Source organism: Mycena indigotica (genome assembly GCF_014461135.1).
Source record: "Mycena indigotica strain 171206Taipei chromosome Unknown Mind.scaff0002, whole genome shotgun sequence".
In the NCBI taxonomy this organism is placed as follows: domain Eukaryota; kingdom Fungi; phylum Basidiomycota; class Agaricomycetes; order Agaricales; family Mycenaceae; genus Mycena; species Mycena indigotica.
Window position 1 is genome coordinate 2,315,508 of NW_023503001.1, and position 12,973 is coordinate 2,328,480.

At 52.6% G+C, this 12,973-nt stretch overlaps 3 protein-coding genes across 3 annotated transcripts; 1 reads left to right on the plus strand and 2 right to left on the minus strand.

Moving 5' to 3' along the window:
• Positions 1–1,649: 1,649 nt before the first annotated feature.
• On the plus strand, positions 1,650–3,451 carry MIND_00199600 (uncharacterized protein; the record flags this gene model as incomplete). The annotated part of the gene is made up of 3 exons (XM_037358899.1): positions 1,650–1,682; positions 1,733–1,999; positions 2,054–3,451. Exons 1-3 carry the CDS (start codon positions 1,662–1,664, stop codon positions 3,449–3,451), a joined length of 1,686 nt encoding a protein of 561 aa, XP_037223994.1. The 5' UTR covers positions 1,650–1,661.
• Positions 3,452–3,609: 158 nt separating this feature from the next.
• On the minus strand, positions 3,610–5,137 carry MIND_00199700 (Set domain-containing protein 5; the record flags this gene model as incomplete). The annotated part of the gene is made up of 7 exons (XM_037358900.1): positions 3,610–3,720; positions 3,768–3,840; positions 3,889–4,018; positions 4,069–4,208; positions 4,259–4,673; positions 4,730–4,784; positions 4,841–5,137. The coding sequence occupies 7 exons, from the start codon at positions 5,135–5,137 to the stop codon at positions 3,610–3,612; spliced, it is 1,221 nt and encodes a 406-aa protein (XP_037223995.1).
• A 363-nt stretch (positions 5,138–5,500) lies between these two features.
• MIND_00199800 (uncharacterized protein) lies at positions 5,501–7,125 on the minus strand (the record flags this gene model as incomplete). Its single annotated transcript, XM_037358901.1, has 4 exons — positions 5,501–5,833; positions 5,894–6,611; positions 6,669–6,988; positions 7,054–7,125. The coding sequence occupies 4 exons, from the start codon at positions 7,123–7,125 to the stop codon at positions 5,501–5,503; spliced, it is 1,443 nt and encodes a 480-aa protein (XP_037223996.1).
• Between the last annotated feature and the right edge of the window lie 5,848 nt (positions 7,126–12,973).

Sequence of the window (12,973 nt, forward strand, 5' to 3'; positions counted from 1 at the left end):
ATTAAGGGTTTTTTTCCAGACACATGACAGGAAATTGCCTTATTTGGTAATATCCCAGTTATGTGCATCTATATCCAGGGCCTTGATTTGGTGGCAATCAGCTGGCCATTTTTGGTGTCAAATTTCCATTATACAAATCCACCTTCTATGATATATATATAAATAGCCAGTAATACAAGGTATCCAAATAAATAACCGGACGCTCAAATTGATTCTTCTAACTCGGACTCTACAGGTGCATATTGGACTCGCATTTCGCTTGTAATAGGATTGTATATACAGAGAGTGTTAATAAGAGTGTGCTTCAGGTTAGTAGCGAGTGTGGCCGCCATGAGCAGCGATGACAGCGTCGACAATGTCAGGCATGCGATTGATATATTTGTCGATGTCGTGCTGCGGGATGGCGGCCCACTCCTCATGGAGAGCTTGCACAAGCTCCTCATAGTTTTTTGGCTGGGTTTGACGAGCTCAGAGACACTTTTTGAGCTCCCACCAGCAGGGTTCGATGGGAGACACATCGGGAGAAGTGGCGGGATGAGGGAAAATGGGGATTTCTTCATCGTGGAGCCACTCTTGCGTGATTTTGGCGTGATGTGAGGGTGCACCGTCCTGCTGGAACTTGATTTCGGGGTCATCAAGCTGAAGATCCGCAAAAAAATCTCGCAAAACAGGTTTGAGGACCTGCTCGCGGTACCGCACTGCCGTCATTCCGCCACCCTTGCCTCCCGGATACTCCAAAATAACCAATGGGCTCTTGTGTCCCTTCGCCACACAACTCCACACCATTGCTCACACTGACGACTGCTTTGCAACCTCGACCAAGCACTCCTCCAGCATCTCCTCTCCGGGTTTCCTCGTCACATAAACACGCCCTGGACTCTCTCCTAGGATGACATAGGCCTCATCCGACCACAAGACGTGACAAAATCCAGTGTTCTTCGACTTTGCCCGGGCCTCTGCCCACGCCAATCTCCTGGCGCGTGTCCTGACATTCAATGCAGGCACTTTGAGAGCAACCCGACGATGGTAGCCGTTGGTAGCAAGCTTAAGACGAATTGTCTCGGCGCCCACATCTGCAGTAACACGATTGGCGATGTCTCGGAGAGGTCGGCGGTGATTCTCGATTGAGCCTGTTGACGCGTCAAGCGCCTCCTGGAGTGTGTTCTCGTCTGCCTTTCGTGGCCGTCCACGTCCTGGGAGCTCGTCCGTTGTGCCATACTTGCACCATTTCATCCACAGGTCTCCTGCCGTCGACTTTGCGATGTCATGCAAACGTGCATTTGCGGACACATTGCTGATGGCCATCATGGACCCAATGAACTGGTTTTTGCGTGGTGTATCAAGGTGGGGATGGGTGGTCTGCATCGTAGACGCCTTTGGCACGGTGAGGGCTGGTGGTGGTTGACTGTAGAGCGTGGGTGAGCGCGGTGTTATGGCTGCTTCATCGATGATGTCACACATCCGGTTATTTATTTGGACACCTTGTACTGTCAATATCAGGATGCTTAAGCATATATATATTAGTGTATTCCTTCAAGAAAATATGTGCAACATTTGGAAAAGAAAACCTCAAGAAAAAAGACATTTGTACCGTGACAGTGACTGACAGTGACTGCGTGACTTTGACATCAATCACACTGTGACCCTTCAGTCTCTGCGATATGACCAACAACCGGCCGGAGGTCTGTCATCCTCGTTATATCCCTGTCCTTTCTAAAACCCAGCATCCTAGCCCTCAGTCATTGCATCAGCGGATGGTCCACCCTCGCGCACCGTCCATCGATGTATGCAGATTCCCGAGATCATCCTCCAGGTGTTTTCCCAGGTGTCGTCGGTGCAGGAACGTCCGCATGCGACCTTGGCGGCGTTGGCAAGAACGTGTCGCAGCTTTGAGGGGCCAGCGCTGGAGCAGCTGTGGCGTGACCCTGGCGACCTCACGCTGCGGCATATTCTGAATTGCTTCCCGCACGGTCTCTTTGTCAGGCGCACTCAGAGGATGGTTCGTGCCATTGACCTTTTCCCTGTATACACGCCACTGACATGCTCACTCTAGCGACCGTCCCGTATGATTCTGCTCCGCGACTGGGAGAGGCCACAGCGCTACTGCAATCTTGTCCGCGTGTTGTCCATGTCTTTCGACCAGCGCAACCTATTGCTCACGTTGACTACCTGGCTCCCTGACCAATACCTCTTCCCGCGGCTTCAGGAGCTTTCCCTGTCTGGCAGTGACGACCCCGACCACCTATATCTGCTCCGACCTCTTCTGCCACCCACGCTCAAGCACATCGAGTTCACAACCAACGATTGCTCCCCGTCGTTACTCTCCTTCCTTCCTATTGTTGCCCACCGTGCACCACAGCTCACTACCCTCACTTTTGGCACGAGCTACGATACGGAAGCAATATCCGAACTTGTCCGGAGCCTCCACCATCTAGAAAGCTTGGAACTGCCAGTTCTGACGAACGAGATCGTATTCCATATCTCTCGTCAGAAAAAACTCAAAAGCCTGGTAATTGAATCATTTGATGTGGATCTTGACGCCCAAATCGGTAAACTCCAAGCTCTCGACGATTTGCAGATGTTTTCCGCTCTCGAGACACTTATCCTCACGGACGCCAACCTTCGCAGACTCCCAGCACTCATCGCGCACCTCGGGGCCTCCCCCCTAGGTGAGCTCACGGTCCATGTCTCTGCAAAAACTGTCGGCAACACCAAGGACACAACTACATTCTTCCAAGCTGTTGATACCCACCTCAACAAGCAGACGATGCAGCAATTTGACTTTCAGGTGGCCAACGGACTCGTGGCCGCGGCCCACGTGAACATCTCGGGCGATGCGTTCCTCGCGCTGAAGGGCTTTTCGCGTCTGACGAACGTATATATCGAGTGCACGGGCCACTACAGCGCAGATGACGCGATGATCGACGCCCTCGCGCGCGCATGGCCCGCTCTCGAGTCGTTCGAGCTCCACCCATCCGACCCGCCCTACCGTATGCGCCTTTCCCTGGCGAGTCTTGTGGCCTTTGCGACGCACTGCCCCCGTCTGGTTGCCCTCGACGTGTCTTTTGATGCCCGGGAGTCCCCCCCGCCTGTCGCCGTCGTGCAGGCAGCGCTTCGTCAACTTTACGTCGGCTTCTCGCCCATCAAGGATCCCGTTGCCGTGGCGGATTTCCTTCTGCAACTTTTTTCCAAGCTCTCGGACGAGCCGGGTCTCCACGCGGACTGGGACCCGAACGCAAGCGGCCTCGACCTCGATAGCGACAGCGACAGCGACTCTGAGTCTGCGTCTGACTCTGAGTCTGCATCTGATTCTGAGTCAGAGTCTCATTCTGAGTCTGCATCTCATTCTCAGTCTCGGTCGGATGACCGTGAAGCGGATTCAGTGTACGCTGCGCGCTGGAAGAAGGTCGCAACATCTCTCGAGAGGCGAGATTGGCTCGTGATCAACTAATTAGATTGCTTATCCGCCAGTAATAAGGACTCGCTGCTTTCCAGGACGACCATTACTATAGATTACTGCGTAATTTTACATCCCCGTTCTAATCGCTGGTGCCTGTATTGTAGAGGCATAAATACTCTTCCACGAGCCGTTCCTGCTCTGACCAACCTCTACGTATCGAACCACGCCTTGTCGGGCCCGTCCAGCGTAAGCCGCTCTTTGGACGCCCAGTCGTCCGCCTTGGTCGGGTTATCAAGCAGCTCCTCCACACGCTCCGCGTCCTGCCACAACGAATCAGCTTTGAAGAAAGTCGTTAGCGAAAGCGTACCACGGAGTCCACGCCAACTTCGATAGTGAAGTACTTGTGCGCAAGTTTCAGCCACTGTACCGCGGCTTTTTTGCTGGGAAGGGAGTTATACAGCAGCGAAAGGCAAAATAAGCGTACGCACTCTCCATGTGCAATCGCCACCAGGCCGGCCTCCTCCGAGAAGCGCGCTCGGTCAGTGGTGTAATCCAGCTTGAGGGACAGTTCCCATAAATCACGAACGATGCGGATGGCTTCTTTTCCCGGAAGCGTGCCTTCAACTAATGTGAGCATGAAAGGAGAGGAAGGAAAAGAGCACACGCACCATTCCCCGACCGCGCATCGAAGTCGGTTTCCAGCGCCTTCCACTCCGCCGCCCACGCGTCCCGCTGCTCCGTTGCCTCCGCGTCGAGGGTGCAGAACTTGCAGTTGCAGGTAAAGCCATAAGTTTCCTCGAGGTGTTTTCTAGCATACTTCAGCTCCCACAAGGGTGGAGAAAGCGAAGAAGAACATACATCCGTGCCGCTCGCGGGCCCACCTGACCAATATAGGAGTGTCCCAACTCAGTGCCCTTCTTGATATCCCGGACCGCATATATACGCATTTCGCCCTCCTCTTCGCGCCACTCGTAATTGACGTTGTTGGCCCCGGGACAAACATGATTTACGCGCGAGAAGCGCGGAAACAGTCCACGGAGCGGCGCATCGTTGAGCGTAATAGCGGCGACATTGGTGGTCAGGATTGCCTCCGTGAGCCAGAAGCGCTCATCCGGCGTCTGGGTGGGCGGGTCGATGTTTACTTTAGGCGGCAAGCCTGTCTCGGGGTCGTCGTCGAGCCAGAGATGGCTGTGGGTCAGATTGAAGAAGGTGTCCCGCTTGGAGGGGGAGTAGGTCCAGTTAAAAAAGAGCTCGTTCACCCATGCACGCGGGGCTAGCAGTAGACACGTCAGAAAAGCCACTAGCAGCGAAAAGGAGTAGGACACGCACTTTCCTCGTCCGGTGCGACGAGCAGCGGCTTTTCGCGGAGGACCAGCTCACCGCGCTACCCGACGAAAGGGTTTCAGTGATACGCGGCCACGAAAGTTACGGGCAACACACCTTGATGTCCCGGACGGCAATGGCACCTTTCCCCTTCCCCGGCAAGGCCACCACCTCGAATATCTTCCTGTCCGCCATGTGGCCCTCATAGTCATACATGTCGGGGTCGAGGGCATCCGCGCTCCCTTGGCTCCCGGAAACGAGGACGGAGACATGGCCGACCACAAACGACCGGAGGGCGGGCCGCATCGCCAGCGTCGCCAGCGTTGCACCAATCAGAGCCACCAGCGCGATCGACCGCCACGACAGGCCCGCGCCCCCGCTCCGTTTTGGTGTCGCTTTCGTTTTGCTGCCCATGGATGGTGGAGGGGCGGAGCAGGGTTCTTCGTCGTTGGTTACGCCCGCCAGGGCAACATCAGTGCGGTGATCATGATCGGAAGAGACAAGTGCCCTTGGCTAAGCGATCAGGTTTCGACGGTTACAGAAGGATCATTCATGATCAATCAACAGTCAATGATGATTTACAGTTTCGGCCTTTCACAGGTAACCCGGAACAGGTATTTTCGAGCGTTCCAACATTGTACACGAAGGTCGAGTTGAGACATCCTACAGCTTCGATGAGCCCGGAAACGGGCACACCGTCACTTGTTTTATTAATATTAAAAAGTACCCTAGCCATCCAGCAAACGCTAGTCGAATAAATTCTCCAAGTAGTCCCCTCTAAATCCTCTCAAAGTGCCGCGGGAGGAGATACCACACATCCCGGTGCGCATCCTCCGCGCCACTAGCACTCTCTCCCTCTCCCCTCAACAATTCCACGACCACATTTTCGCTGTACACATCCCATTCCCAAATTTCTGGCAGACAGTCCACAGCGCTGGCGCCGAACTCCTCCAACGAATGTCGAATGGCGCTGCGCATACCAGCTGCATGTTCGGCGCGCTGCGGTCCACAGGTTGAGTATCGCATGTCCTTCGGGTACGAGCAGCGGATAGCCAGCGTCCGGAGCGAGCGAAATGATTTAGCATCTGCTGCAATCCTAAGCAGTAAAGGCTGGATAAAAAATCGTTGTTGAGTAGAAACATCATATGATCCAACAAATGAAAGACTTACAATGACATCCATGTTGCCATGGTTTCCGGGCAGTACGTTGGCGGCGTTGACGGACACCGTGAGGCGCTCCAAGGCGGCCATCTTCCAATTTTCTAGCACTGCCATGTCGTCCCAGTTCCGGCCAACGCTCCAGCGGCTTTCGTACACAGAGCTGACTTCAAGGTCGACAAGCGTGTAGGGCAGCCCGGGCAGTAGGTTGAAGAGAAAAACGTCGGTGTCCCACGGCCTTGTCTCCCGCAGCACCAGAACCCTAAGCGCTAGAGGTTGCAATCCAGGGCCCCACTTCCCGAGAAGCCAGGCCGGCACGTTGCTGTGCAGCTCAGTGAGACGGCACAGCACGTCATCGTTTATGCCACGCCAGAGCTCCGGCGAGAAGTCTTCCGCACCAACCCCGTGCACGGCAGTTTCCGGCTCAAGCCGAACCTCAAGCACAGTTAGGTGCGGGTTCTGTTGGAGGAGACCCGCTAGCAGGCGGGCCACCTCAGTGGAGGAGCCGGGTAGCACGCGCGCTGGACCGACTGGCTGCCGGCCCAGCGCCGAGCCGCGGAACCTGAGAGTGTGCAGATTGGTGACGTATGAGAGGTCGGGTAACGGCTGGTTGAGCGGAAAGCTATGGAAGCGGATGTCGAGTGTCGTCAGTGTGTTCTGCCAGTGGCAGTTCACGTGCCACCGCAATGCGTCCTGCAGCCAGGCAGGGTCTGCCGCGTTGATTTCCCATCTGAAAACAGGATAAGCCTGCGGGTAGAAAGCAAAACGAGGCAAAGACTCGGCGCACTGGACAGTCTCCACCCGCGACAGCATATTTAGCAACTGCATCACTGCCGCCATTGTCTCCTCCGTCCCGTCATACCACTCACCTGTCCTCCCTTTCTTCTTCTGCCGGCTGCTAGCACCCGCGGACCGCCACACCCGCACCGTCGTCGCATGTTTCACCCACTTGGCCGCCCTCTCGACAAGTGTGTCCACGTTCCACAGCGCGCGCGGCCCGTCAAGCAGCGCCGCATTTAGGGCAAAAACAGCGTAGAACGCCGCATCTAGGTTCACGTACAGCGCACGACATGCCAGGCGGGCGGCGCATGTGTCCGCCGGCGTAAACTATGGTAGTATATCAGTTTACATGTTCTTGCAGTCAGTGCAAGAAGAATTAGCCAAGCACGTACGTCAGAGGCGGCATGCGCGGCAATGGTCTCGACGATCTCGGTCGGGAGGTCTACGAACGTCGCGAGTGCCATCGGAAGTCCGAGTGGAAGAAAGGAGAGAGAGGTGTTGACAATTTGATAGCCGCCCGTGACATAGATCGATCGATTTACCACTCCGTAAGCCGAGCATGTGAAGATCTCGCCTATCTCCGCAACCACCATGTTCGTCTTCCCAGTAGAGATTTTGACGGAAATAGGCTCCCATTGATGCGCGGGCGACGCGACTGAGAGCGCAAGCTACACCACACTGGGTGCAACCAAACACTCCGAGGGTCGCACTGCTGTTGTGTGTGTGCGAGGGTAGTCCATACCCAGGACTTGGAGTGTAGGATGATATACTGTAGCATTTTATTCAATTCGGCGGTCACGCGTCACACCGGCCTTAAAATGCCGAAATTTTTTCGGCGGTCACACTCGACAGCCTAGACGCCGAATTCCCTCGGCTGATGTACCATTTTTGGCTGGCGCGGCCCTGCGGGCCACGCCGAAATCTGCCCAAAATTTTCGGCGGTCACACTTGGAGCTGCCGGACGCCGAGAATTTCATTTCGGCGCCGATGTCACACCGATTTCGGGCGCCGAATTGAATAAAATGCTACAGTAGTGGTATTGGTGGGGAGGACGAGGACGACAAGAGACATGCTGACTAAGACGGCGATGCGCTACGACGAGGGCGCGAGACTTATAACATGAACTGGAGGGAGCAAAAAGCTTCTGAATTATGGAAGACACTGGCTTTATATACTGGTAATACTATGATAGGCGTTGTAATGAAAAATGGCACCTGTAATGAAAAATCCGCGATAAAATTCGCATTTCTCAGTGGATAAGAGTCAGAGGTGGCGGATTCTGTTCCGACCACTATTGCGCATCGTATTGTGCAAAAAAAATATTTAATTTTGGTTCAGAACTCGTTGAGCTCTGGTATCCACTCCATCACCCCAGCTGTCTAGCATGGAAACACGATTATCGCGGCCCAGATTCGCCACAAAATCCTCCCGGCTCTAGCATAGGCATATATTGCATGTATTGAAGAAGGTCTGTGAAAAAATCTGGGTCAAATATGGGCGGGAAGCTGAAATACTGACCTGCCGAATATGAGCGTGACAGTATTAAAGTCCGCTCGCTTAGCTGACATGCCGATGCGGCGCCAGCCTCACGTGCTGCAGCGCTGGCACGATCACGGCGACCAGACTTCTTTTCTCGCAGCTGCTGATGCATTTCGACAATGCCCGTTCAGCGACAGCAGACGACGATTACAAGACACGTATTCAGAAAGGCGTCAAATGGCTGCATTCAATGCTCAAGCCGAATGTCACTCAGGTTGCAAACACACTGGGAGTCAGCATGTCGACGCTGCGAAATCGCTTCTTAGGCATCACTGTGTCCCGCGCCGAGAAGCACGAGCTTCAGCAACTCCTTCAGCCATCTCAGGAGGCCGCTCTGGTGGAGTGGATCCTTTTTCTCGCTGCTACCGGGCATCCTGTCGACAAATGCGCCATCCGAGCCTTGGTCAAGGACATGATTGGGCGCCGTCCAAGCAAAACCTGGATTCGCGCCTTCCTCGAACGACATCCGGAGCTTCGCCTGGGAAAGGCTTATGGCTTGGACCCACGCCGTGTGCGCGCGCATTCAATCGGCCTGTTGTTAGCCGCTATTTTGCGCTGCTTCAGCAGCTAATCAAGGACCACGACATTCCGGTGGAGAACATCTACAATATGGACGAGAAGGGGATCCAGCGGGGTGGGGGGAAGAAGAACAGCTCCAAGAAGTACTTCATGGCGGCGAAGCAGAATGTCCGAACAACATACCGCTTTCGAAGCGGTAACCTCGAGCTTGTTACTATTATTGAATGTGTGTCCGCCGATGGCACAGCACTGGCCCCGGGGTTTGTTTTCCCTGGGAAGGAATTCTGTCCGGAGTGGTTTACGGAGGATAACCCGGGTATAACGTGTGTTTTACCCTGACTTTCTTGGTTGTTTACTGACATATTCGTAGTGTGTCTATGTCCGAAAACGGGTGGACTGACAACGTTCTGGGAAGCGAATGGCTTGAGAAGAACTTCATCCCGCAAGCAACCGCGCGTAACAAGTCTGGCAAAAAAATCCTTCTTATCTACGATGGACATGGGTCGCACGACACGCTGCCAATGATCAAGTATGCACGCGAAAACAACATTATTTTGCTCTGCCTACCACCTCATACGACTCACAAACTTCAACCCCTGGATGTTGGCGTTTTTGGTCCGTTTCAGAGAGAATGGATCAACCACTGCGACAACTATATGGCCGAGCACAACGAGGCAGAAATTCCGAAGGAGGAGTTGGTGTACCACTATATGCAAGTGCGGGCTCAATCGTTCAAACGATCAACAATCCAGTCAGTGTGGCGTTCAAGCGGCGCATGGCCCGTCAATTATGGAGTCTTTTCCGATGCCGACTTTGCTCCAAGTGTATCATTCTCAACAGACGCCAATGGCTTCCCCGCCACCTACCCCGTTAACGCCATTCGGGCAGCCCTCCAGTCAAACCATGCACAGGACCGTCTTCCTGCTTGCTTTAACGTTAATGCGCTTCGTGTCGCTATCCAGCCAGAGCTTGAAGAAAAAGATGAAGGCAATGATTCCGACTCTGACACTGAAGGTGGCGAAAATCCGGCACCACCTCTGCCCCCGTTTCCGTTCGAGAACCAAGAGAACATTGACCCAATTCACTTCCTTCTTCCTAATATGGCCCGCTGATAAGCCGCAGTCTGGGACAGACCAGGAAACGACTATTTTTGTCGATTTTGTTGCTCAGCGCACGTCTCAGAGTTGACATGAGTCCCGAATGGTCAACTAGGGAATTACCTGCACAAGAACCAGTCAAACTCCAGTCAAAATCTATCAAATCGCTCTCAGTGATTCCAAAATCTTGACTAGGAAAAGTTCGCAGAGCCCGTTCTATGCTAGAATCTATCCAATTCTATGCAAAATACCCAAAGGCAGTGTATTCTAAAAGGCATATTCGGTTTGGCGCTCAGTGGAGACTCGAGATCGACTTCTCCTAGATAAGGGACACCCCTATCTCTGTTGGTATCGACGACTGACATCATTGGAACGTGGTTTCGGATCATGCTGGAGGATCGAGAGTGCCAAGGGACGGTTAAACGGCGAAAACCTACTCAATTGATTGGGGCCTGGACCTGTGATCAACGGCGACTCTAAAACACTGTCGAGGAACAGATCATCTGAACATTGGAAATGCGCCAGGAGAGTTGGGACAACCACCGCTGAGGCCATATGCACAAGATACGAGTTATGGGTGTCAATCGAAAGCTGGGAAGCAGAGCTATCCACTTATCCTACTCAAGATCGAGGGATTCTTCACAGGACAAACTAGATGGTCGCGAACATGGAAGATTTACACAGGTCATTGACTCCAATACACGCGATACCAGTCATCTGGACCTGGATTTTCGACTCTGGGCCGTATGGCGAAACGATACCTATACAATTATGCACATGGACTACTTTTCTTACTCGAGATTTTCCCTGATTCTATCAATTTCTGTTTAGTATTTATATCTCTGTTTTGTATTTGGCAGGTTCACGGATTGCCCCGCTCTACTAGGTGCATCTGGGGATCTAGCTCGTCAATCTATCTTGCTAGCTCTTTCGAAATAGTATTATCGCGTCGGAAGGATTATTGGTTGAGCACCTGTGGATCCCACATAACCCTTCAAATAAGAATGACCAGTGCATCGCACTGCACATTCTAATTTCAAGAGATGAGCTTAGAAGCCCTATGCTGCAATAAATACTGGTATAAAACTGCTATAAAGTCAATAATTCCAAGGGCTAAAACTTGAGAGAACCCATCTACAATATCCAGCTCATCAATCATGATATCATCACAGATTGCCTTAAAAGGAAATTTCCAAACCTATATGTTTTTGGGTTTGAAGCCTTATTTTGCAACATGTCCGCTAATTGACACTCCATGTCACTCACATTGATGGCATCAGTCAGCCATCAAAAAAAAAAAAAAAATCACAAAAAAACTATATAATCAAACTACAATGTCCATTCTCGATCTGCCTCATCTATACTTACCGTTGCCAGATTATATACGATATCAGCCACATATTCATCAAGGGCATCGTCCCCTTCATCCTCCGAATCCTCTCCTTGCACATCCCCTCGGTGTTGCAAATCAGCAGTAGAGTGAAGTAACGATGAAGCTGAGGGTACCGAGAACATATCATTATCAATCTCCATCCTTTGTGCTGAACCTGCAGCTGGACGACGAGCAACGCCCGAGTTCAAGAGTTCCCGTAAAGCCATCTCTTCCCGCCAGAATAGTAAAACGATGGAGATGGGTGTCGTCGAACCGATGTCGTTCAGCAGCGTGCTGGGCAAGTTGTGTGGCCATGAGGAGATCGTGCGCAGCTTGTTCTTGTGACTTTCCTGACGTATCCCGCAGTTCAGCTTCGACCTTCGTGAGAAACTCCCAGTCGTCCCGCATCCAGGTGAGCAAACGCCGAATCTCCACATTGAGGCGCGCAATCTCCTCGTGAGCGCGCAGTGTCTTGAAGTACCGATGCATAAGCTCTCGGTAAACCGGGCGCGCCCAGCGCTTCTGCTGAATGTTGCTCGTGCTGTCGCGAAGGAGGTCGAAATCGGCGAGGAAGGTACGAGTAACCACGTCATCCCACAAGATTTCGGGTTTGGGCGGTGTTTGTAGCTGGCAAATAGAGTTGTATGTATTGATGGCATTTTGCACTGTTTTCGACCGAACTTGAATAGCCTTCGATAGGTGCGCCCGCATCTTGTAGCCTGTTTTGCATCAGCAGAAACACTTGACAGGCAAAAGATCCACGTACATAGACCAGATTGGTTCATCTTTGTCAACTCGAGAAGACGTTGAACGAGCAACAGCTCAAGCCGATCTAGAGCCTGGCTATACTGTAGCTTCAATGCATCCTCCTCTGCGTCTTTATAGCATTGCTGGTCTGGCTTCCAGCAGTTGGCAACCTCCAATTCCATCTCCAAATCCTCAACAGCCTTCATGTCGCGATCGAAACGGTCTTCAGCGTGTCGCGCCGCGACATCAGCTTTCGTTCGGCCAGGTGTGTACGAAGCGTCATCTCCATGGGCTCGACGAGCCGCGCTACGGCATTCACGGAGGTTGGAACTAAGAACAGTCAGCGTCAAAGTAAGATTTTGAAAGCAATAAACCAACCTCGAGGCGTCCAAGCGTTTTAGGGCACGGACATAAAGCATTGGACCCGTCTCTACCGAGGACGATGCTTGTTTCAATGCCAGAAGGCACTCCCTCTCCTCCTTCAACGCTTCATGGAAGTCCTCGACACTCTCAATTCCCTCCTCGATCATCAATTCTTGAATAATCCGCTCGTCCTCCAGAATTGCAAGAGCTTGGGAGTAGTTATCGCATATGAACTTGCCTGCAATAACGGTTAGTCAACGACAGAATGAATAGACCTTGATAACTCACTAAGATTGGCCGCCGTCTCGAATGTGTCGATATGTTTGAAAAAGGTCGTGATCTCTTGCTGACGATGGAAGATACTGGCGTTACGGCAAGAGCGGGCAAGGGCATTCGAACGCGAAAAAAACCGTTCTAATGTTTCGAGGTCTTCGAGACCCAGGCCTTCGATGTACGATGCCAGGTAGTGTAACTGGCACATTCGATTGTGTGCGTGGCCGTGGAAGGACCCTACCACACAACGCAATCCCTTCTCAGCAGCCAGCGCCCCAAGACTGCTGTTGGCGATCGTCGTCTCTATGTTGCACGCCACGTCATAGCCCAGCACGTTATCTTCGTCCTCGATATATTTGAGAATTACGTCCACCACAGCGAGCGCATATTTTGAGCTTCATG